This window comes from Pimephales promelas, chromosome 9 (assembly GCF_988280905.1).
Source record: "Pimephales promelas chromosome 9, fPimPro1.hap1.1, whole genome shotgun sequence".
NCBI classification, from domain to species: Eukaryota; Metazoa; Chordata; class Actinopteri; order Cypriniformes; family Leuciscidae; genus Pimephales; species Pimephales promelas.
Window position 1 is genome coordinate 4,162,922 of NC_142777.1, and position 24,035 is coordinate 4,186,956.

At 36.5% G+C, this 24,035-nt stretch overlaps 1 protein-coding gene across 1 annotated transcript; it reads left to right on the forward strand.

Moving 5' to 3' along the window:
- Positions 1 to 1,018: 1,018 nt before the first annotated feature.
- zdhhc15b (zDHHC palmitoyltransferase 15b) lies at positions 1,019 to 20,045 on the forward strand. Its single transcript, XM_039694195.2, has 12 exons — positions 1,019 to 1,176; positions 1,552 to 1,578; positions 3,020 to 3,114; positions 6,105 to 6,225; positions 6,370 to 6,439; positions 6,571 to 6,603; positions 10,868 to 10,988; positions 15,938 to 16,070; positions 16,236 to 16,362; positions 16,518 to 16,630; positions 19,804 to 19,867; positions 20,016 to 20,045. The coding sequence occupies exons 1-11, from the start codon at positions 1,059 to 1,061 to the stop codon at positions 19,842 to 19,844; spliced, it is 999 nt and encodes a 332-aa protein (XP_039550129.1). The 5' UTR covers positions 1,019 to 1,058; the 3' UTR covers positions 19,845 to 19,867; positions 20,016 to 20,045.
- Positions 20,046 to 24,035: the final 3,990 nt, after the last annotated feature.

Here is a 24,035-nt window from a genome sequence, read left to right on the forward strand (position 1 = left end):
CGAATTTTCTAAGAATTGTCTTTGTTTGTCACTAGGAGTGACTCTTTGATTCTTTATGAATACAGACCCAGGGGTTTTACAGTTCTTGTTGCATACAAGGCTTTCACCAGCAGATGTCCTCAGTGTGTGAGAGTTTAGTGGTTTGGACACAGGTTTGACAATCCTTATTACACTATAGTGTATTATTTCACAGAAAATCTGTATTTTTGGAGGAGTGTTGGCAAAGCATTTGATCTTACGTTTTGTTGGTAAGTAAGTTGTCTTTTGCAGGAAAGCTATCCTGATCTTATTAGAAGAGACTACATTTTTCAACATCTCATTATGAAATTAGTAAAGGAATTTGAAGCAAATAAGTAAGGAATTTCAAAGATTTAATGTGGATTCAAACATTTGTCCGAATAACGATATTGAAATATTTTTTTTTTTTTGCAATGTTACTTGGTTAATCCATTTTGGAATGAGGTGCTTATAAAGCTACAATACCTACGATTTTATGGATAAAACATAACTTTACTCCCATATATTACTTTGGATATGGTGAAATTTGGAGTATACATTTGGATGACAGAAATGGAGACGTTTATTTGAACATGTATATCCAAAGATTGAAAGATGATATTTGGCTGTACGAGTGTAACGAGTAGCATACCACCATTACCACTGTTGTGTTGTTATAAAAATTAATAAAAAAAAAAGAAAAGAAATGGAGACGTTGTTATATTATATTTACTATTGTAAAATATTTAAAGTATAAAGTTTGTATATTATTTGACTTGTTTAAGCAGTATGATTTTGTATACCCCCCCCCCCCCCTGCAGTGTTTATGTATTTTAATTTATTTTTTTTGTCTCAGTCTGTGAAGTCTCATAGTTTCACTTATATTTGCCTGTTATGTTAATGTTGGAAGGAAAAAAAGTAAATAAAAATACTCTGAATCGAGGGCAGAACCTGTGGCTTGGATGGCCAGGTGTACTAGTGGATGCCAGAGCAGATCGCTGTGAGGAAATGGGAAATATGCAGATGCCAGGCGCGCTAGCAGATGTCAGAGCGGGCTGATCATGGCTCTGTCGAGAGCACTGAGATGTTGTCAGAGGATTTTCTCCTGGATTCCCGTCATCATCATCTCATCTGTGGTCCTCTGGTCTTATTACGCCTATGTCTTTGAGCTGTGCTTCGGTAAGATTTCACTGTTGACCATTTATGCCTTTTGGTTCGCTTAAATGGTTCTTGTTTGTCTGAAACAAGGAAGTCTCTTGTTTTTTTTTCACAATGGTTCGCCAGTTTACTATTTTTTGCTATCATTATACAAAATAAAATCGGTTTAAGTCATTGTATCCGTTGTTATACCTGGATCATAGCGTTGTTTAAGTTTTCATGGGCTGTGTCTTCAAACCTATTGATTTTCCTGCCTAGAACCCATACAGCAGATTCATAATGTCTGAATAATCCCCGTGAGGCCGTGATTTCAGGACTTTCTGCCTATTTTCTGTTGGTTTTGAGACACACATTATGTTTCACGACACTGATCCTGATTGATTACCTGTTTTTCAGTTACTCTCAGTAATCATCTGGAGAGGGGTAAGTGAACTTCAGTCATTGCTTATTAGACAAAAACATGCCTTCTTGATCTACGAATGGGCTTTTGTTTAAAACGTGAAAGTGGAAATATCATTTTCATGTGCACAAACAGAACTATACACTCATAATCTGGTCAAACAGAATGACATGTTAGCAGCAGCACATTATAGTTAACCACACTGTAGTTCAGCTGTAACTGACTTAGTTATGGCCAGTTAAGTCTTAAAGAAAAAAAAAAGAAAAAAACATATGACTAATTTGTAACACACTGTGGTCCACAATCACAAAAACACCAGCTGATTCAAAGTCATTGCAAAACAACAACAACAACATAAAACAGTGCAACTGCAGTTGAGCTTAGGGCTGAGTTTACACTGCGAACTTTTGACCATATTCGATATTTTGGCCCGTCTCTTTACTTCACTTCGATATCTGTGTTACAGTAGTAGCACCCAAAATTATCGCCGGTGATCACTTTACTATGCACATAGTAGTCCCTCTAGTTTTGAATGGTCATGCTATTAAAATAATTTATAATTCATGTCTGGTGGCCATGATTAGTTGACAAGATAACAGCTCTCATGGATGTCTTGCAGTAAAAAATCTGACAGAACGGATATAGACAGGAAAAGAAATTATTTCCCGGTAATTTCTTGTTATTTTATCTACGACTCCTCAGATCAATACTTCTGAAGTGAAATAAAGTAGCGCTTTTAAAGTAAGATTAAAATTTTATAAATGAATTTGAGTGAATTAAATAACGAGAGAGAGAGAGAATCCTAATAGTGAAGCTTGGTTGTGTAATTACAGTGAAGTCATCATCTCTCTGCTGACTGAAAAGCTTTTAAAGCTGCACGATACTAGGAAAATATGCAATATTGTTGTTGAGTATTGTGGTAACGAAATGTCTTGCGGTATAACATTTTCCCAGAGAAATGCTATTTTTATTAGCTATTTAAAAAAAGACATTTGGATGTGAAAAAATCGGATCTTGTGCAGATTTTTGTCTGTTTAAACACGTGTGCAACAAATTCTGATCTGTGTCAGATGTGAGTGAAATTTTTTATTTTTTGTCAGCTCTAGTTTATACACACCCTCAGTAATTTGAAATTTTATTTGAAGGATAGCCCCTTGAGATGTAACGTCTCGTTTTCGAGGGGTCCTGAGAACAAACATAAATACCAACAGCATTTAGCGTTATGTCACTTAATATTACACAATCACATTCTTACCAACATTTACAAACATTTAGCTCTCCATAACTATCTCTTCACATACAAGCCTTTTAAGTACATTAATACAATAAGTATGCAGTTATCACACATAACATGCGTTATGAAAATAAAGAAGTCCTATGTATATATTTCCTATGAAATTAATGAAGTCCTATACATATGACTTTACTATAACATGTAATGTGTGTGTTTTTTTGTTTCCACAGTGGCCTATTTGTTGATATTCCATGTTTGCTTTATCATGTTCTGGTGGACCTATTGGAAGGCCATCTTTACTTCACCATCTACACCGTCTAAAAAGGTGCTTGTGATTTAATGATTTTTGTTAGAGATTCATGAGTTAGTTGTCTTAAAGGATTAGTTCACTTTTGAAAAAACTTTTGCTGATAATTTCCTCACCCCCATGTCATCCAAGATGTCCACGTCTTTCTTCCTTCAGTCGAAAAGAAATTAAAGGGTAACTAAACACCAAAACAACTTTTTTTAGTTAATGATTTGTAAGAATGGAGCTTCATAAATGCTGTTCATTGATTCGAGTACATTTTTTGACAATTGAGTATAAAGTGTTTTGATTTTCAAATATATGGTGTAAAAACGTCTGAGTGCTGCCCTCTTCAGGTTAAACGGAAAGCTCCTGCAGTAGGGGTACTTGCTGACGTAGCGAACTCTCAGACGCACTCTGTCACACCCTTGGTGCGAGCTCACCACGCCCTTGGCAGCCCCTGGTATAAAAGCATCTGGTTCCGTCAAAACTACTGTAGCGAGTCAGGAGTTGGATTTATGAATATTGAAAACGATCAGGATACTATAGCATATAATAGCATCTAGTTAGCATAGCATTTATATAGTTATTTAGATTATTTTTGAAAACGACCAGGATAGGGTATTGTTGCATCTATTTAGCATAGCATTATATAGATAATTTAGATTATTTTGTGTAGCTAGTAGCATAGTACAGTTAGGATAGCTTCAAGTTAGCATAGATTTATCAGTGTTTAGTACAGTGATCAGGATAGTAACGGAATAGAGGTGGACATGGGCTTCTCCACACAGCTGCACACGCAGTGCCAAACACTGCTCGTCCTGCATGGACTCCTCCACCGCAGCGGCGTCTTGATGTGAGTGATCATGGTGGATATTTTAATCACAATTTATGGTTAGGAATCGGATAAAGTTAATCCTCTAGGGTCGACAAACGAGCCGGTGCATTTTGCTGGATTTTTTCAAATAGCGGCATAATATCAATAGCGTGCGCTATTGAGATCAACTCGACGACATAACTCATCAGATGCCGGTCGCGATGCGGGAGTTAAGACCGCAGTTTGAGCCAGCAGCTCGAATGGATTTGGCCCTGTGTATACAATTCACCCTCATCCACTTCAGGTGAAGGTGAAGGTGAGGGAGAAAAGTCCTCGACTTCAAATGGCCGCTCTGTTGCAAAGGCAGCTATTGAGTCACTCCAGACTAGTCTCGCTCTATTTTAGAGTCTGACAGCAGCTGTCACTCACGGCGGGTCTCAGGTGCACGCCCCCTAGCCCCGCTGGGGTCTGCCCATTTTTTCAGCATTTTTCAAATATTGCTAGTGGGTGGAGTCAGGCTCTGACCAGGGGTTTAGTTACCCTTTAAGGTTTTTGATGAAAACATTCCAGGATTTTTCTCCTTATGATGGACTTCAATGGGAACCAGGTCCAACCGAGGTCCAAACGACAGTTAATAACAGTTTCAGATGCAGCTTCAAATGTCTTTAAACGACACCAGACGATGAATAAGGGTCTTATCATGCGAAACGATCGGTTATTTCAAAGCTTTTTCCAAAAATGTAACTTTTCTAAGGACAAATGCTAGCCTTGTAATATATTGTGAGGCGCGTTTGCAACGTCGCGTAATACGTAATTACGTTCAAAAGGTCACGGGCGACGTAGCCGGAAGTACAGAATCAAAATCGTCCGACATCGTTGTTTTTCCTTTTAATTCCTTTTTTGTAAACGGCGTTTGAGTTAGTTTTCACGTTCAACCTATGCGTTCAACTTGTAAACACTGACTATGTACTTCTGGCTATACGTCGCCCGTGACCTTTTGAACGTAATTACGTATTACGTGACGTTGCAAACGCGCCTCACAGAATGAAGAAAGGCTAGCATTTGTCCTTAGAAAAGTTACATTTTTTGAAAAAGCTTTGAAATAACCGATCGTTTCGCATGATAAGACCCTTATTCATCGTCTGGTGTCGTTTGTCTTTATTTGAAGCTGCATCTGTAACTGTTATAACTGTCGTTTGGACCTCGGTTGGACCTGGTTCCCATTGAAGTCCATTATAAGGAGAAAAATCCTGGAATGTTTTCATCAAAAACCTAAATTTCTTTTCGACTGAGGAAAGAAAGACATGGACATCTTGGATGACATGGGGGTGAGTAAATTATCAGCAAAAGTTTTTTCAAAAGTGAACTAATCCTTTAAAGGCCCCCTGTAGTCAATAATTGTATCCCTTAAAACTCACATTTGATCACCAAAATGAGATATTTAAAGGTTTTTTCCTTGATTTTTTTTTTCATGTCTTAAAATATCTTGACACCATTGCCTCATTTAGTATACTCGGTTCTATGAATATGCAAATGAGCCCCGCCTCCACTCACTCACTCAGAGATCCACTGTTTGACGATCACACGTTGATCTGATTGGTTACAAGGTGGTTTGTGACGTCATAAACACCAGCGATTTCAATCCGTGTTTTTGAGACTGTCTTTGGTTCACTGCAGTTTTAAGGAGGAAATACTCAGCAATGCTGTCCATTTACACATGGTTTGTCCTAAAGCATATTAAAAACATCACATAGATGTATAAACAACATTAAAAGCTGGATTTTTACCACAGTGGGACTTTAAAAAGTGCTTGTGTCATATTTTACTCCATGTAAAATTATATTTTACTATATATACAGTTACTCTTTCTCAGCCGCAATCAATTGCTTACTGGCAGTTTACAGACAAATATATTACAGAATTTGAGATAATATTACAGCTTTATATATATATATATATGTAAAGCTGCTTAGAATCAGTGGCCATTGTGAAAAGTGCTTTATGAAAATTCATTTAACTCATAATGTGAAATTATTGTAATAATAATATTATTAATAAAATATATCTAATTTATGTTTGTGCTTTTGAAACCACCTTTGTACCTCGGTGAACTTTTGTTGATTGTCATGCAAAAAATCCCAATGATGCTCCAATAAGACTTCAGTTTGTTCATTCATACATTTGATAAACTTTGAAATTGTGTGTGCTCTAGTTCCAGTTATCATACACTGATAAAGAAAGATATGAGATGGAAGAGAGACCGGATGTTCAGAAGCAGATCCTCATGGATATTGCCAAGAAACTTCCCATCTTCACGCGCGCTCAGTCTGGAGGTACACAGAGCCACCTGTCTTTAGTGTGTACATTATTTCCACAGCAGCTGCAGCCATACAGTCCTTTAGCAGAATGTTTGTCAGGGAAACATGTGATCGGATGTGAAGGCGGGCAGCTGATCTCCTTTATCTCCATGTCTCCAGCTATCAGGTTCTGTGATCGTTGTCAGGTGATAAAGCCAGACCGCTGTCACCACTGCTCCGTGTGTGAAACGTAAGTCTAGCTACACACCCATCCCAGTTCCTGATAACAGATCTCTCTACACAAAAGCCTTATTTTAATTAAAGTTACAGGCTGCAGACCTGGAATCACTGTGTCTTTTTTTTCTCCCTGTGTTTTTATAGATGTGTTTTGAAAATGGATCATCATTGTCCATGGTATATAAACATTTATTATATTATTGACTATTTATCGGTTTCAGTTCTGTTAGATACACTATGTAACTTTTTTTTTGTTAAAAATGTACTTTTAAATAATGAGTTATCAATCCTTCTTCATTATTGCTCTTTTTATTGCATCATTAGAGGCATTATTTATGTCTTTTGGAATGCAGTTGGCTTATATATTAAAACTATGAAAATCACTGAGAAGCCTGCTTTCATTTTAAAATACTAACACACGCTTTGTGAAGAGCGCTCGTGCATGCGGCCGTGAGCGACTCATTGGTTAAATGTGCATAAACTTGCATGTCAAAATGCTTTTAAGACGCGAAGTTAATGTAAACACGGTTATATCTTAAACCAACAGGACAAACCACATTTACAATTTCAAGAGATATGTGCATTAGTGTGAATGCAGCTTATCATATCTAAACTGAGGGGAAAATCACTCCAGCTCTCGAATGATAAACAGTCAGACGGCCTACTTTTAAACACCGAGAGCACTCTTTGTTTATTGCTTGTAATGCTTTTTTTTTTGTTTCTCTTTATTTACTAGCTTTTATTTTATGAAGATTTATTATTTTATAAAGCCGATTTAAAATTCTTAACATTGGTTTAATTAAATGTTTTTTTATAATTATTTTTTAAAGTATGTTTTTTCACACATGTAATTAAATACGTATTTTAAGTGTTATTAACATTAATTAATAAAAAAAAGTAGATCAGATCATGAGCTGCCTAAAGATTCCCATTCCTACTCTACAATGATTTATTGCTTGTCTTTGTCGACTAATACAGAAGGTAAAGAATTTTTTTTTTTAAATCGCATATTAAATCGCAATCGCAATATTGGTTAAAAAAATCGCAATTAGATTATTTTCCATAATCGTTCAGCCCTAATTTATAGTGAAGATCATTTCATTATGGTGGTGGTTGTATGCTGGACCTACAAGCTGTCTAATAATGGATTAAACTACAGTAGGCATGTGCCGGTATCAAATTTTCATGCGGTTAATTGATTGAGCTTTTATCACGGTATACGGTATTATCACGATATTTTAATGAAATTAATATTTTAATGCTCAAGAAAAACAGATGCATTGTGGGTCTCTAAAAAAAACCCCAACTTTTTTAAATAGTTAATTTTAAACTATTTAAAGAATTTTTTTAAAGTTTAGTGACAACATGTTACAATGTTTATGGTACAATGACTGGTAGGGTACTGTTTGTATTATTCAATTAAATTCTTGGATTTGATTTCAGTCTTAATTCAATATTGACTCTTTTGGATAAATATTAGGTAGGCCCCAGTCTGTTAATGTTTCTCAAGAAAAAAAAATACACATAATGCTGTAAACATACAGAGAGAAATTAAATATAATATTTAGCAAAAATACTCCTTGCTATTTTTTTCTATTCAACTAATTTGCTGGTCATTAAATGGCTTTCCTGAGGTAAATGTAACGTTTTGTGACACAACTGTTACTGACCTCTTAACACAGAGCCACTACATCCCAGACCAACACAAGACCCCTTAAAACCCAAAACCAGACCAACATCAGAGCCACTACCACCACAAGACCCCTTGAAACCCCAAACCAGACCAACATCAGAGCCACTACCAACATAAGACCCCTTGAAACCCAAAACCAGACCAACATCAGAGCCACTACCAGCATAAGACCCCTTGAAACCCAAAACCAGACCAACATCAGAGCCACTACATCCCAGACCAACACAAGACCCCTTAAAACCCAAAACCAGACCAACATCAGAGCCACTACCACCACAAGACCCCTTGAAACCCAAAACCAGACCAACATCAGAGCCACTACCAACATAAGACCCCTTGAAACCCAAAACCAGACCAACATCAGAGCCACTACCACCACAAGACCCCTTGAAACCCAAAACCAGACCAACATCAGAGCCACTACCAACATAAGACCCCTTGAAACCCAAAACCAGACCAACATCAGAGCCACTACCACCACAAGACCCCTTGAAACCCAAAACCAGACCAACATCAGAGCCACTACCAACATAAGACCCCTTGAAACCCAAAACCAGACCAACATCAGAGCCACTACCAGCACAAGACCCCTTGAATCCCAAAACCAGACCAACATCAGAGCCACTACATCCCAGACCAACACAAGACCCCTTAAAACCCAAAACCAGACCAACATCAGAGCCACTACATCCCAGACCAACACAAGAGTCAAGACCCCTTGAATCCCAATACCAGACCATCATCAGAGCCACTACATCCCAGACCAACACAAGACCCCTTAAAACCCAAAACCAGACCAACATCAGAGCCACTACATCCCAGACCAACACAAGACCCCTTAAAACCCAAAACCAGACCAACATCAGAGCCACTACCACCACAAGACCCCTTGAAACCCAAAACCAGACCAACATCAGAGCCACTACCAACATAAGACCCCTTGAAACCCAAAACCAGACCAACATCAGAGCCACTACCACCACAAGACCCCTTGAAACCCAAAACCAGACCAACATCAGAGCCACTACCAACATAAGACCCCTTGAAACCCAAAACCAGACCAACATCAGAGCCACTACCACCACAAGACCCCTTGAAACCCAAAACCAGACCAACATCAGAGCCACTACCAGCATAAGACCCCTTGAATCCCAAAACCAGACCAACATCAGAGCCACTACATCCCAGACCAACACAAGAGTCAAGACCCCTTGAATCCCAATACCAGACCATCATCAGAGCCACTACATCCCAGACCAACACAAGACTAGGCATGTGCCGGTATCAAATTTTCATGCTGTGGTTAATTGATTGAGCTTTTATCACGGTATACGGTATTATCACGATATTTTAATGCTCAAGAAAAACAGATGCATTGTGGGTCTCTAAAAAAAAACTCAACTTGTATCACAATGTGTAATTGTGATTTTCAAAACATATGCTAAACCAAATTGTTTAAAGTTTAGTGACAACATGTTATAATGGTATGTTACTGTTTGTATTATTCAATTAAATTCTTGGATTTGATTTCAGTCTTAATTCAATATTGACTCATTTGGATAAATATTAGGTAGGCCCCAGTCTGTTAATGTTTCTCAAGAAAAATACTCTGTGCTGGTCATTAAATGGCTTTCCTGAGGTAAATGTAACTGTTCTCCTGCAGTGTTACTGACCTCTTTCCGTGTTTAAAAACACTTATTGATCGTTATTATGTATAAGTAAATATCCCTTTCGGTAAGTTGTACTGTATCTTTAAATAAAAACGAAAGTAACATGATCGGTTTGCTTGAACTGAGGAGCAACGATCTGTGATCAGAACCTAAGAGCTGATTTATCAATAACAACTTTCATATCAAAAGTAATCTGCTCTGTCTAGTCTGTCGGTGTCAGTGTCCTCTTTGCTCTGTGATTTTTCTCTGTGGGAGAGCGTGTGAAAAGTGTCAATTGCATTAAGCGCCTTTCAGACAGGACGCGGAATGCGCGACGCTGCCCTCTTGGTTCAACGTTGCCCTTCAGATACAACGCGATTTGCCATTTTACAAATAAAAAGTTGAACTATTTTGAACTTTAACCCCGGCGTGTGTTGGTCGATGCAGGTCGACGCAGCGTCGCGCGCGTATTCTGCGTCCTGTCTGAAAGTCTCAAGCTGAATGCGTGAGAGTTCGCAGCCCTGCGGGGATAAATCGTCGGGAGCGTTCCGCCATGCTTCTACTCCATGTGAGGATTGTTTGACTAGTGCACACTGTCGCATGCACACAGTGCTAATGTGGGGATTGTTTACATCAGAGTGCGCGCGTGTTTTGCGCAGCATATACGCAGTGTTTGAGCGGTTGATGGAAAATAAGTTAATGCACGCTCTAAAAGTCTAAATTCGAATCTATTATTTTTCACGGTATTTTGAAGAGCCCGCGATAACAATATCGTGCATATTCATTACCGCGATTTATGGCATTACCGATTACCGGCACATGTCTAAACTACAGTAACGTCTTCATCTAGTCAGCTTGAGATCCTTTCCATCTAAACTGGTTATATCTCTTAAGACTAGTAATGTGTTTAATGAGCAGGAGGATAACCAAAACAAAGTTCTTCAGCAGAATGCAGGCAATTTTTTTTTTTTTAAATGCTAGAGGGCCAAAAGTTACATAGTGTACCTTTAAATGTATTTCATAAGCAACAATATTATAGTTTGAACTGAAGGATCTGAAATGTTGGATATGTGACATTTTTGTCTTCTGTACTCTTTAGGGTAAATAACTGTGTTGGATTCTCCAACTATAAGTTCTTTCTGCTGTTCCTGTCTTACTCCATGATTTACTGCATCTTCATCGCATCAACAGTGTTTCAGTACTTCCTCAAGTTCTGGGTGGTGAGCACTTTTGACTTTTAAAATCAGTTGAGCTCAAATTAGCTTAGGCAAGTATTAGAAACTATAATACGGTCATGGAAAACCTGGAAATATCACCAGAATTTCCAAAGTCATGGATAAATCATGGAAGGTCATTTTGTTAATGCATTTCTCTATTATGCTTTGTACTAAAATATTTAATCAGAGCATTATGTTGGACTCAATTTAGCCACACAGTTAAAATATCATGTTCTTTATTTTGCTTATCCAATTAGAGACACAAACATACTTTTACATTGTTAAGCTAATTGCCATTTAATTAGTTTTTTCGGTGAAGTGTGTCTCTTTTGCTAATTGTCACTTACTAAAATCATTATATATAATTATTATCATAATTTGTTTGGTATTATACCAAGTCACTGAACCATTTAATTATACATGTGCACAAGAGAATAAGCCTTATTTGTTTATTTCAGTGATGGAGGTTATAAGTGATCATTTGAGTTACAGGTTCCCCAATGATGTTGAATGTAATATAAATAATTATTCTGCCTTCACGTGTTATCGGACATTTCCAACTTCCCTCTTCTGAAGTCGTGATTACAAGCTCGGCGCATTCGAGTGCTTTGTTGTCAGAAAGAACAGGAACCATGGAGGACACCAGGTTTATTCTTGCCCATTTATTGGGAAAATCTTGTTAAGCCAAAATGCGATGTTCATTGACAAACATATAAACATTCACCACACTATCTAGAATAGATGGTCAGCTTGCTGACGTTTTTGGATTTTCTGCTAAATATTGGGTATTTTCATTGTGTATAACACATACAATACACTTCAAATGATAATTAATGACAAGATGTAGCTGAAAAACTCAAAAGAAAAGCAGTCTGAGCCAGCAATCGTTCTCTCCTCCACCATGTTTATAGTTTGTGGCATGTCTATCTCAGAAACCTGGTTTCAAAATTATTCCAGAGCTTCCCAGTGGTAAATACGACTTGAGAGGGCGTAATTTTTACGATAATATCGATAACGCGTGATACTTTATACAGCGATTTTGATCAGTGTCTCTAATTCTCTTTCAAGTTTTGACTCCATTTAAGAAGCAATTTTGATGATTATTTGAACTCTGCAGTGTTTGTTTAGATTGTATCAGACAAACACTCATAAGCATTTATTACTATCAATGAAATCACATAACCTCACATTTGCAAAATAACAACACCACACCAGTGTTGTTTTCTAAATGGAAGGTTAAATGTTTAGACATGGAAATGTGGTTTTAGTTGTTCAATAAGAATGTGAACCCTGTAGAAAAGTAAGAGTTCATAATTTGAATTAAGTGGTTAAACATTGTATTTACCTAATTTTAAGACATGTTAACGACCATATAATTTGTATTATGTTCTGACACGTAAAACCATACAATTCTAAAGAGTGACTTTTCATTTTCACATGACTGTATGCTAGTGTGCTCGTTAAAACTAATAAACTACTGTATAAGTAGATGTACACTTACAAAAAAACATTTCTCAGTTGAAGAATGCAATTTGAAATCTACCATCAATAGTTCAGATCTGTGTTTGCCATGTGGCTAATGACCCTAGAGCTGCAGGAAAATTAGATTGGTTGTTGGCAAAAAAACAAAACAAAAAAAACATCTGAGCTACGAAGTCAAAAAGAACAGTTTGCCAAGTGAGCTGAACTGTATGAAGTTCAGCGAACTTCTGAACTGTATGAACAGTGTTCGTATACACTATATACTCAAAGTGGACTGTCTTTATAAAGTATCTTCTTATTAACCCTCCTGTTACCCTCAAATCTGATAACACTTTTTACCCTCTGGGATCAATTTGACCCCAGTAATTTAAACCTCCACAATATGTTTATTTTTTTTACAGAGGTTAGTCTCAATTAATTTATGTCTTTGTTGACTACTTAAGTAACGTTTTAAGTTGATATCCACCCACCACCCCCCTCCCCATCCCACCCAACCCCTTATACATCCAGAATACCCATTGCACGACTATGGACACATTTAGAAATCAACATAAAATCTTACTGATTTGACCTAAAATTGAAAAAGTATAAATACATCTGGTGTTTTATTTGTTTTATAATATTTCTAAGTATAGATTTATGTAATCTATGCCATTTGGAAAGAAAAACTATTTATTTTATCAAGGATAGTAGCACGAGTTATGTTTGGGGTCAATCTCACAAAAATTATGTTTTCTCCTCCCCCATGGCACGGGAAACATCAAAGTTCTCACAAAAATTATGTTTCCCCCTCCCAAATACACAGGAAAGAATTATTAGTTATCTTGAGAATTATGTCACATGTCATGTGAACTACTAGTAGTTCTCGCAATACTACAGATATGGTTATGTTTGGTTAGAGCCCTAAAACAGAGGGACGTTTTTTGAAAATTATATTGAATATGTAAAATTACAATGAACATTATAAATTCAAATTATAACGTGTTATAACGACCTCAATATAACAACCAAAACAAATGTGTGTGAAATTTTAAATATTTCTTCTGTTTTATTATACATCTAAAAGAGCCTGGGGTCAAATTGACCCCAAGGAACACCGATGTTACAAAATTTGTACAGGACTTTGAAAAAATATTAGCAGGTTAATTTTATGTTTAAATGGTAAATGGACTGCATTTATATAGCGCCTTCATAGACCCAATGGCCACCAAAGCGCTTTACATTTGCCTCACATTTACCCATTCATACACTCATTCATAAACCGACGGCGGTGTCAGCCATGCAAGGCGCCATCTAGCTCGTCGGGAGTAGCTGGGGTTAGGTGTCTTGCTCATGGCCACCTCGACACTTGGCCAGGTGGAACCGAGGATTGAACCACCAACCTTTCGGTTCGTAGACCACCCACATGAACCACTGAGCCACTGCCACCAGAAGCTCAGTGGCGTTCTTATAGTGCTATGTTTACAGAGTTGTCCCCATTAAATTAGGAAAAGTCATTAAATTTGAAGCAAAAAAAAAAAAATGTTTTTACAGACGTTAAACATTGAATTGACCCCAAGGATAATAGGAGGGTTAAACGGTCTGTACACTTGCAACATTCTCAATGCTTCGTTTTGCATGTATGGACCCTCATTATGTTACTGCGTTAGTGTGGGGCTATTTTGAGCCTTGCTAGTGGTATTAACTAGCGATTTCTTTTGACTTATTATATGCCCCCATTACTAGCATTATACGCTAAACAGTTTTTAGAGATAAAACTCTTTACATTCGATTATCATGAAAACAAATCTCAGAAATCAGTTGACTAGGTACCAATGTACCACTTTGTGCCAGAGTTCTCCTTTAAAATACTTCATTTTCTCCCCCTCATGTCAACTTTTGATCATTCATTTTCACCGTGAAATTTTTGTCCATTTAATGACAGTGTTGTTTTGGACCCCATAGACTTTCTCTCTTTTTTTTTCCCAACTGTTTTGTCTATACGTTCTTAAATATTTTATCTTGTCGGTGTTCTGTAGAAGAAAGAAAGTCATACAGGTTTGAGATGACAGATTTTATAGACCATTTCACAAGATGTAAACAACACTGGCCCAGAAGCACTTCCTGTCTCATTTTTTTAACACCACATAAAAGCTGGGATAAAATACAACCAACAGAACATTTAAAACTGAATCAAAAAGTTAAACATCTTTAAAATGTTTTCTTTACATGTGAAATAAAGAAAACAGTTACAAACTGAAACAGGAAGTGCTTCTGGACCAGTCTTGTTTACATCTTGTGAAATGGTCTATAAATAATGACCATCCCTTTACGGGCAAGTAGAATAATACGATAGCCACAGTTTTTGCATGTGAATGAAGTTGCGGTGTGTGGACTTGTACAGGTAGATGCAAAGAGATTCTTTAACCCTAGTGCATCCTTATGGACATTTTTTGTCCTTTTCAGTTTTGTTTTTTTGATCACTTTGCCTGTGTTAAAGCTAACTGCAAAAAACTTGCCACAGGTGTGTATTTTTATTGATATTTTACTATTTCACCGTCATTTTCTTAAAAAAAAAAATTTTTTGCATTAGGTACAAAAAATACTCCCTCTCAGCGCCTTTTGGACAAAAATGTCCCCATTGAAACCCATTAAAACTGCCATTTTTAATCCCCGGTTCAGTTAACTATAAAATTATGCAATCTTTGTTAAGAGGCTTTCATTCTGATGGCAAGGCTTCAAAATTTAATTTTTTACTATTTTTTATCAGATGGTGTCATTTTTTTTTTTTAAAGTTTGGTCTATAAAACAAATATCGCTTTATTCCTGTTTTCTGGTTCGGCATACTATAGAGCCAACTGGATAAATTATGCAACAATATTTGTGTGGGTGTGTTGGTATGGATGTCAGAGTGTGGTTAGTGTGTGTGTTATAAAAAAAAATGTGTGTGTGTTTGTAATACTGAGAGAGAAAAACTGCAAATTCAAATCCAATCACTGTGAGCTCCAGTGGGGTTTTGCTGGGACCCAATGGGGAAAATATGTTACTACGCCCAAACAAAGTGTTACCGAAAGCTCATTTTTTGAGATATCATCCTCAAATTTGGAACACAAGCTATTTAGATTTATGGCTTTGATTTTATTGCAGTTTTGAGTTCAACCTGATTTAAAAAATATATATTTTATATATATATATATATAATTTTCATAAACTTGTACCTATATACCTTTTTTTTGTACTTATTTTTTTTTTTTACTTCAGCAATAATATGCAAAGGGTCTTCTTTAAAATGATACCAAACTTTAGTGGTAGTTTTTTTTGACTCTTTTTACCTATGTGTAACTTTTTTTAATTGACGCACAAGGGTTCAAACTGTTCTCCGACATTATAACTTGGAAAAATAATATAGTACAAATTTTTATAATACAAATGTGCACTTGTTAGTTTTGTTAAACGCATCCATTTCAAGTCTCTTTGCATTTGTTTGTTAGGGAGATCTGCCCAATGGCTCCGCGAAATTCCACGTGCTCTTCCTGTTGTTTGTGGCTCTCATGTTTTTCGTCAGTCTTATGTTCCTGTTTGGCTACCACTGCTGGTTGGTGGCTAAAAACAGATCGACGCTAGGTGAGGAAACCTTCACTTCTTTTGTACTGGATTCCCTGATTATCATTTATCCTTTCATTGTGTTTCTACAAGACGTTTAAAGGTCATAGTTGTACTCTGCTTGCATGACCTTTGGTTTGCAGATGTGATTAATGTTTGACCTCCATGAACGTTTCTGTTTTCCAGAGGCGTTTTCGGCACCAGTGTTTCAGAACGGGCCTGACAGGAATGGCTTTCACGTTGGGCTCAGCAGAAACCTCCAGCAGGTGTTTGGGGAGGATAAAAAGCTCTGGTTCATTCCTGTGTTCACAAGGTGAGCTCATAGCAAAACTGGTCGCAGCAACTGTGTGGCTCAAGCACAAACGTCACACTGGCTATATGGATAAATGGATACAAATTTCAAAATACACTATGAAGTATGCCTTATGTAAATATTTTCCATGTGTTCTGTGTGTTTGTGTGTTATAGTCAGGGTGATGGGCACTATTTCCCGCTGAGGACCCTGCGAGAATCCGAGAATCCTCTATTGGCCAATGAGGAGAAATGGTTAGAGGACGGTGGATCAGATGAGGAAAGTGCAGGTGAGATCAACAATTTTAATTGTATGTTATACATTTAAATTGTATCTTTAAATGCAGCAACCAAAGCTCAGTATGTAATTTTCAGGTATATCTGAAATACTTTGGTGCCACCAAATGTCAGTTGTTCAGCCACAACTTAAAGGGATAGTTCATTCAAAAATGAAAATATTGTCATCTTTTATTCACCCTTCTTTCTTTTTCGGACCACAAAAGGAAAAAAAAATCAAAAAATGTCCTGCTCATGCTCGTCCAGGATCAAGCTTTTAAAAAAAGACGTAAAAGTATCAATGATCCCATATGTGCCATATATTCGAATATATTCCAATTTTTGTTTTTGGATGAATTTCAGTCTGATTGGCAAGTTACATTGAAAATGTAAAAAATCACCTTTTTTCAACTTAATTAAATTTACGTTATAAGTATAATATTCCATTAAAATACCCTTTAAATTATTAAAACTATACTTCCTGAAATAGGGTTAGGAATCGAACATCGATTCCAATGCAGGAATCGAACACTTAAGGACAGGAATCGAAAACTTGTTATAAAACCGTAAACCGTTGAGAAAGAAAACGCATGTGTAACCGTATATTGGATCAGTGCAGCTCTTAAAGTGACAGCAGTCTAATATTCCTGCTGCCGTCTCTATAGTAACATTAAACAAACAATAAAAGCAAATACATAATATTTATAATGTATATTTTATTTATAAAGTGCAGTGTTATTTTAAATTCGACATTTTATTTTACAGAACAGTTTCTGTATGTGAAAATCACTTTATTTCAGTTTTGTTCAGTTGTATTTATTTGTGCAACTGCAAATTTTTTTTTAATTTGTTCTTTTTTTAATTACTGAGTGTTTATGCTTGAAATTTATATTAGTTAGGCTAGTTGTTTTATGGTATTTTTAAACCATAGGCAAAAGTTCCTTGTGTAAGTATTCAGATACATTGAAATGTTTGCAATAAGACTTAGAATAAATGTGAATGTTATATATGTTTTATACCTTATTGGAATAAAAAAACTAGGAATTCTTATTATTGTTATAAGCAAAATCTGAATTTTACTAAACAGCCCTGTGAGATCCAGTTGTTATGAATCTATGGCAGTATTTTGCATTTGTATATACTAGAAATCTTTAGACTACTATTTTCATAACAAATACTATAGTGTTATGCAAACCACATACTGTAGTATATAAGCCACTGGAGTATATTTTACTATGGTAGCAATGAGAAAAGAATTTAATACTGTAGAAGAACAATGCTAAAGTTTGATAAGAGCAAATACAAAAAGTCAATGGCATGGTCGGAATAATTCACCTTAAACCTAAAAATTGTATGTTTTTTGTTTTTACAGAAAAGTACATTTACAGTGCATTTATAAACTTGCCCATTTTCACGTATCAAAATATTTAATATTAGGAACTGCACTCACAATTACAATTGTAATATTGTGATATTTTCAGTTTATGTAATGCACTTCTTAAGGTTTAGGGATGTTTGGGTTCTGTCTGAATTGAAACTGGCAAAATGAGTCACAATGAGCACATTTTCAAAAATTAGTTATTGTTATTTTCACATTCTCTTATGAAGTCAATAGAGTCAGCAAACTCCTTTTGGAGAAAAATCAAGTTTTGTAACGATTCCAAAACAAAATCACGTAGCAACCGTACCTTAAAATCCCTGGTAAAAACAGCAAATTTAGCACACACCAAAAATCTATAGGAAATAAATATATATTGAACTTCCCCCCCATGATACCACAATTGTTTGATTAACATTACTGTACCTACTGTACCGTATGGATCTAATATAATGATGTTTTTCCCCAACAGTTAACCTAACGTTCACTGAAGACATAACTGATGATGTCAGTGTGAATACTTTTTTTTTTATTAATGCAATTTTAATAAACAGAACAAGTCAAGACATACAAGTAGTAAACAATCTATCAAAACAAGGAGACATTATGATACCAAACACATTAAAAGAGGAGATATGAAAAGAAATAACATTATTTTACATTAGTCTTAAAGAAAAAAAAAAAGAATATTAAACATGGTACAAATTCTGGATGTTTTCATTGCTTTCTTATTGAGAGATGAAAAGTTGAAATTGTATTTAAATACATCTTCAATTCTTCTTTGAAAAAGCTAAAGTGGGGTTTACTGTTCATATATTTAGCTTTATGGATATGAAATTTTCCAATATATAAAAGAAAGGTTTATACAAAAACATGCATTAATTACATTTTTGTCTTTGACATAGAATCCAAAAAGAATGTGTTTATATGATAAAGAAAAATTACAAAAAACCTTTTGGACAAGGAGAGCATTAAAATTGTCCCAGAAAGACCGAGTGAAAAAACATTCCCAAAACAAATTATCAACAGTTTCAGAGGAGGTTTCACAAAAAGAGCAGGAACTATCAATATCATTTCTAAATTTCTTTAAAAAGTATTTAACTGGATAAAATCTTTGAATAATACTTGCCAAGACAGAACTTTTGAAATACTGTATTTCTGTAGGCGTATATCGGAAATCGGGAGTTTTCAGCTTGAGTTTGAAAATCACATGTTATTGGTTCACACTTGTGCCATCAAGTGGGTACCAGTGTGGGTAGTGGTGGCGCAGTGGATAAGACGCATGCCTTTGGTGTGAGAGACCCGGGTTCGAATCCACTGTGAGACACTAATGTGTCCCTGAGCAAGACTCTTAACCCCTAGTTTCTCCAGAGGCGTGCGACCTCTGACATATATAGCAATTGTAAGTCACTTTGGATAAAAGCGTCGGCTAAATGAATAAATGTAAATGAATATTCACAAAGTTGGAAAGTTGCGCTTTAAAACGATCCCAAACTTGTGCTGGGGAGAAGCAAGCAGAGAAAAATGCAGTTTTTCACGGACAAGGAAAGGTACTTCTCTCAGATAACGTACAAATGAAGATACTTTTAGATGTTTAATTGGGAAAAAGCATTGAGATCGCTAGACGAGGGCTTAATGAACTCATTTTTTTGTGAAAACCTCAATTTTGACCAAAAATGTTCATTTTTCACTTGTTTTGCGCATTCCCACTCATTTTGCCAGCATGCGTCACATTTACTCTATTATTCTCAGATCACATCGTTCAAATAAATATGACAAATCAATCTCTCCGATCAAATGTTGTTTCAGATGAAAATGGACCTTCAGTCATTATTAGGACTGAATCATAATCACTGGAGTGGACGAACCCTTGGTGAGTATCGATTTTAGCATCACGATCACTTTTAAAATGTGTTTCGCTTGCACTTAGTATTAAAGTCAAGTGTGTAACTCCTGCTCAGTTTGGACAAGAATGATACTTCAAAATGCCACTAACATTGGTTTCGTATTTATGTTACTAGTGGGACCCTTAACTGACTTTAGCATCAAGAGTGGTTTAAGAAAGCACCAAATGTTGATTGAGACGACTGCTGTCCAAATCCTGGACCATGCCAGAAAAGCAGGTTTTTAGAGAGCCAAATATATCGGAGACAGTGAGGACTTTTCTTGTTATGCTGATTACCTAGAACTTATCATGCTGAATGTTATCAAGTATATTTCTCATCTTTTATGAAACGGAGCGCCACAGGACAATCACTGGCATTTTCCCAGCTCATAGACCTGTTGGACTGTTTATGATGACAACATACGGACACATCTCTGATCAAATCTATCAGCACCCATTTGGAGGTATTTCTAGGATATTTTGTTCTTGATCATATTCCACCCAAACATATATCAAACGTGCGGGAAAAAAAGCAAAACTTAAGTTGTTTAAACTGTGAAGTATTTAAACATTTGGGGAGTATTTCTTATCCTGTCTTTAATTTATGCTGATTTTAATTCAAAGCATTGTATTACAATAAACAAAGTCTGTATAGCAATAATGAGCATAAGCATTGAGAATAATATGGCTTACAGCAAATCTTAAAATGAAAATGATGCATTACAATAATGAAAGCAAAATAGGTTTCTTAGTTATTTATGCACAATATCATTCCTCGAATTTCCTTTTTCTTTTCATTTGGTGTGAAATGTGACCTAGAATTGTTTTATGATATTCACCCAATGGTGCAAACCATTGGTGTGTGTGTGTGTGTGTGTGTGTGTGTGTTGCCACCATCTATATGAGTTTCCATATTCAGTTGGTAAGAAATCAATCCTATGCATTTATCCACTGTATCCTTAGGCTAGCATTTTTTATGACGCTTTTTTTAACCCTGAATGCCGACTGCTTACCTGTGGTCAGTAGAGCAGTCTGGATTCGCCTCATTCCTTTTGCATTGTGATGCAGTGTAAACACATTTTGATACCTCTGTCTGTATATATTTAGGAAGAGACTGCTGAGGTCAGTATTCATTAGGACTTCTAGCATGTATGTGTATTACCAGGCTGTTTTCAGACTATGGGACTGCCTTGTGAGGTGATGGTGAAATAATTACCTTGTTTTCCTCTAGTACAAAAAGATATGGGATAGCAGTGTGGTATTGTACGTGAGCGAGTAATCCTTTTGAATTTTGTCCTCTTTTGAAAGTTTGAGTCCGTTTGTGTGTCCCTTTTCAGATACTGTAATTATATACATAAATAATAATTGGTATACCCAATTATATGGTTCTCTCTTACGAGGATCCATATTAGCCAATGCTTATTGTTGTTTTTTTGCACTGACCCTAATTTTGGGGTGATTATTGCTTCCTTTGACTGTGTATGTGCTCAAACACTTTTACTGGACTTTCACTACATGTTCAAGTCATTACATGCCAATGTTTTTCCAATGGTACAAAATATGTATTGTTTGAAAGTTATGTTGGCTCATTAAATATCAACAATCTTTAGATTCTTTACTTATTTGGTGATCTTCACTTCATAAAGTTTAAGGCCTGGTTTCACAGACTGGGTTTAGACTAAGCCAGGAGAAAGACTCAGATAAATGAAGACGTTAGAACGCTTTCATGAACATGATATCTTGAGACAAAACAATGGCACTGACACTATATCGTACTGAAAAGACATGGGGATAATGTTAAGTCACAGCTTATAATTTGTAAATCGCAATACTTATAACAAAACACTCACCTAAAGGATTATTAGGAACACCGTACTAATACTGTGTTTGACCCCCTTTCGCCGTAATTCTACGTGGCATTGATTCAACAAGGTGCTGAACGCATTCTTTAGAAATGTTGGTCCATATTGATAGGATAGCATCTTGCAGTTGATGGAGATTTGTGGGATGCACATCCAGGGCACGAAGCTCCCGTTCCACCACATCCCAAAGATGCTCTATTGGGTTGAGATCTGGAGACTGTGGCGGCCATTTTAGTACAGTCAACTCATTGTCATGTTCAAGAAACCAATTTGAAATGATTCCAGCTTTGTGACATGGTGCATTATCCTGCTGGAAGTAGCCATCAGAGGATGGGGACATGGAGGCCATAAAGGGATGGACATGGTCAGAAACAATGCTCAGGTCGGCCGTGGCATTTAAACGATGCCCAATTGGCATTAAGAGGCCTAAAGTGTGCCAAGAAAACATCCCCACACCATTACACCACCACCACCAGCCTGCACAGTGGGAACAAGGCATGATGGATCCATGTTCTCATTCTGTTTACGCCAAATTCTGACTCTACCATCTGAATGTCTCAACAGAAATCGAGACTCATCAGACCAGGCAACATTTTTCCAGTCTTCAACTGTCCAATTTTGGTGAGCTCTTGCAAATTGTCGCCTCTTTTTCCTATTAGTAGTGGAGATGAGTGGTACCCGGTGGGGTCTTCTGCTGTTGTAGCCCATCCGCCTCAAGGTTGTGTGTGTTGTGTCTTCACAAATGCTTTGCTGCATACCTCGGTTGTAACGAGTGGTTATTTCAGTCAAAGTGTCTCTTCTATCAGCTTGAATCAGTCGGCCCATTCTCCTCTGACCTCTAGCATCAACAAGGCATTTTCGCCCACAGGACTGCCGCATACTGGATGTTTTTCCCTTTTCACATCATTCTTTGTAAACCCTAGAAATGGTTGTTTGCGAAAATCCCAGTAAGTGAGCAGATTGTGAAATATTCAGACCGGCCTGTCTGGGACCAACAACCATGCCACGCTCAAAAATGCTTAAGTCGCCTTACTTTCCCATTCTGACATTCAGTTTGGAGTTCAGGAGATTGTCTTGACCAGGACCACACCCCTAAATGCATTGAAACAACTGCCGTGTGATTGGTTGATTAGATAATTGCATTAATGAGAAATTGAACAGGTGTTCCTAATAATCCTTTAGGTGAGTGTATTGCTGCGTCCCAATTCACATACTATCCGTCCTAAATAGTATTCGAAAATAGAATAGGGGATTATCACGCTGATCACTGCCACTTCCGTTGAATCACCGATCTCGCTGGTGAACTGATGAAGGACTACACTAAGTTTATTTATACGGCATCCCTGGTAAATTAGTCTGATTCACTAAAGTGCCGGCTGCAAACAAACGTGCTACCTTGTTTTATTTGAAAGTTTTAATCCATTTCTTCCTTATACTCAATTCAGTCGGGAATCCATGAAAACTTAAGTAGGGTTGGCGTTGTTGGTTAGATTTACAAAGTGGAACAGAGTAGTGACATAAATAGCATTCGTCTCAGGCATTGTTGAACTGCGTCGGAAGTGGACATGCACAAAGTTGACAAATCCCGCCCATGAAACCCGGAAGCGTGATAATCCCCTATTAGTGCGTCCCAAACCGTAGTATGTTGAAATGAGTGTTTCAAAGATTTTATCACACCACAAATTTTATTACACCACATGATTAGTATGCAATACTCATTCTTTCTGCCAGGACTAACATGAACTAACAATGCACAATACATTTGTTACAGGATTTATTCTTCTTTTTTATATTTAGTTAATAAAAAACACACCTTTTCATTCTTTGTTCATGTTAGTCCATGTGCATCAACTAATGTTAATACAAGTTTTGATTTTAAAAATATTTTATTAAGTTAATATGAACTAAGATTAATAAAAGCTGTATAAGTATTGTTCATTCTAAGTTCATGTTAACTAAGGTAGTTAACTAATGTTAACTACTAAACCTTATTGTAAAGTGTTACCCAAATTTGTAAATTACTGTCTTCTATCAGAACTGAAATATTATCAAGCCCATGTATGAGTAATCAAATTTAACTCAACCTCTGCTGGAAATGTCCAATTTAATATGTCAAAAAAGTATATGTAAAGCATTTAAATTGAAATGGCTATAAAGACTATATAGATTTATTAAATGGGGCAAATTAGCATTAGAGCGCAACTCCATGGGGTGGTAATGGCGTAGTGGATAAGACCGTTTTTGGTGTGAGAGACCCGGGTTCAAATCCACTGTGAGACACCAATGTGTCCCTG

Bases quoted from the DNA above. Each gene is read 5' to 3' on its own strand.
- zdhhc15b (XM_039694195.2), top strand. From the start codon at position 1,059: ATGGCTCTGTCGAGAGCACTGAGATGTTGTCAGAGGATTTTCTCCTGG. The intron at 6,440-6,570 runs GTAAGTCTAGCT...GTGTTTTTATAG, and splicing joins CACTGCTCCGTGTGTGAAAC to ATGTGTTTTGAAAATGGATC. The intron at 16,071-16,235 runs GTGAGGAAACCT...TCTGTTTTCCAG, and splicing joins TAAAAACAGATCGACGCTAG to AGGCGTTTTCGGCACCAGTG.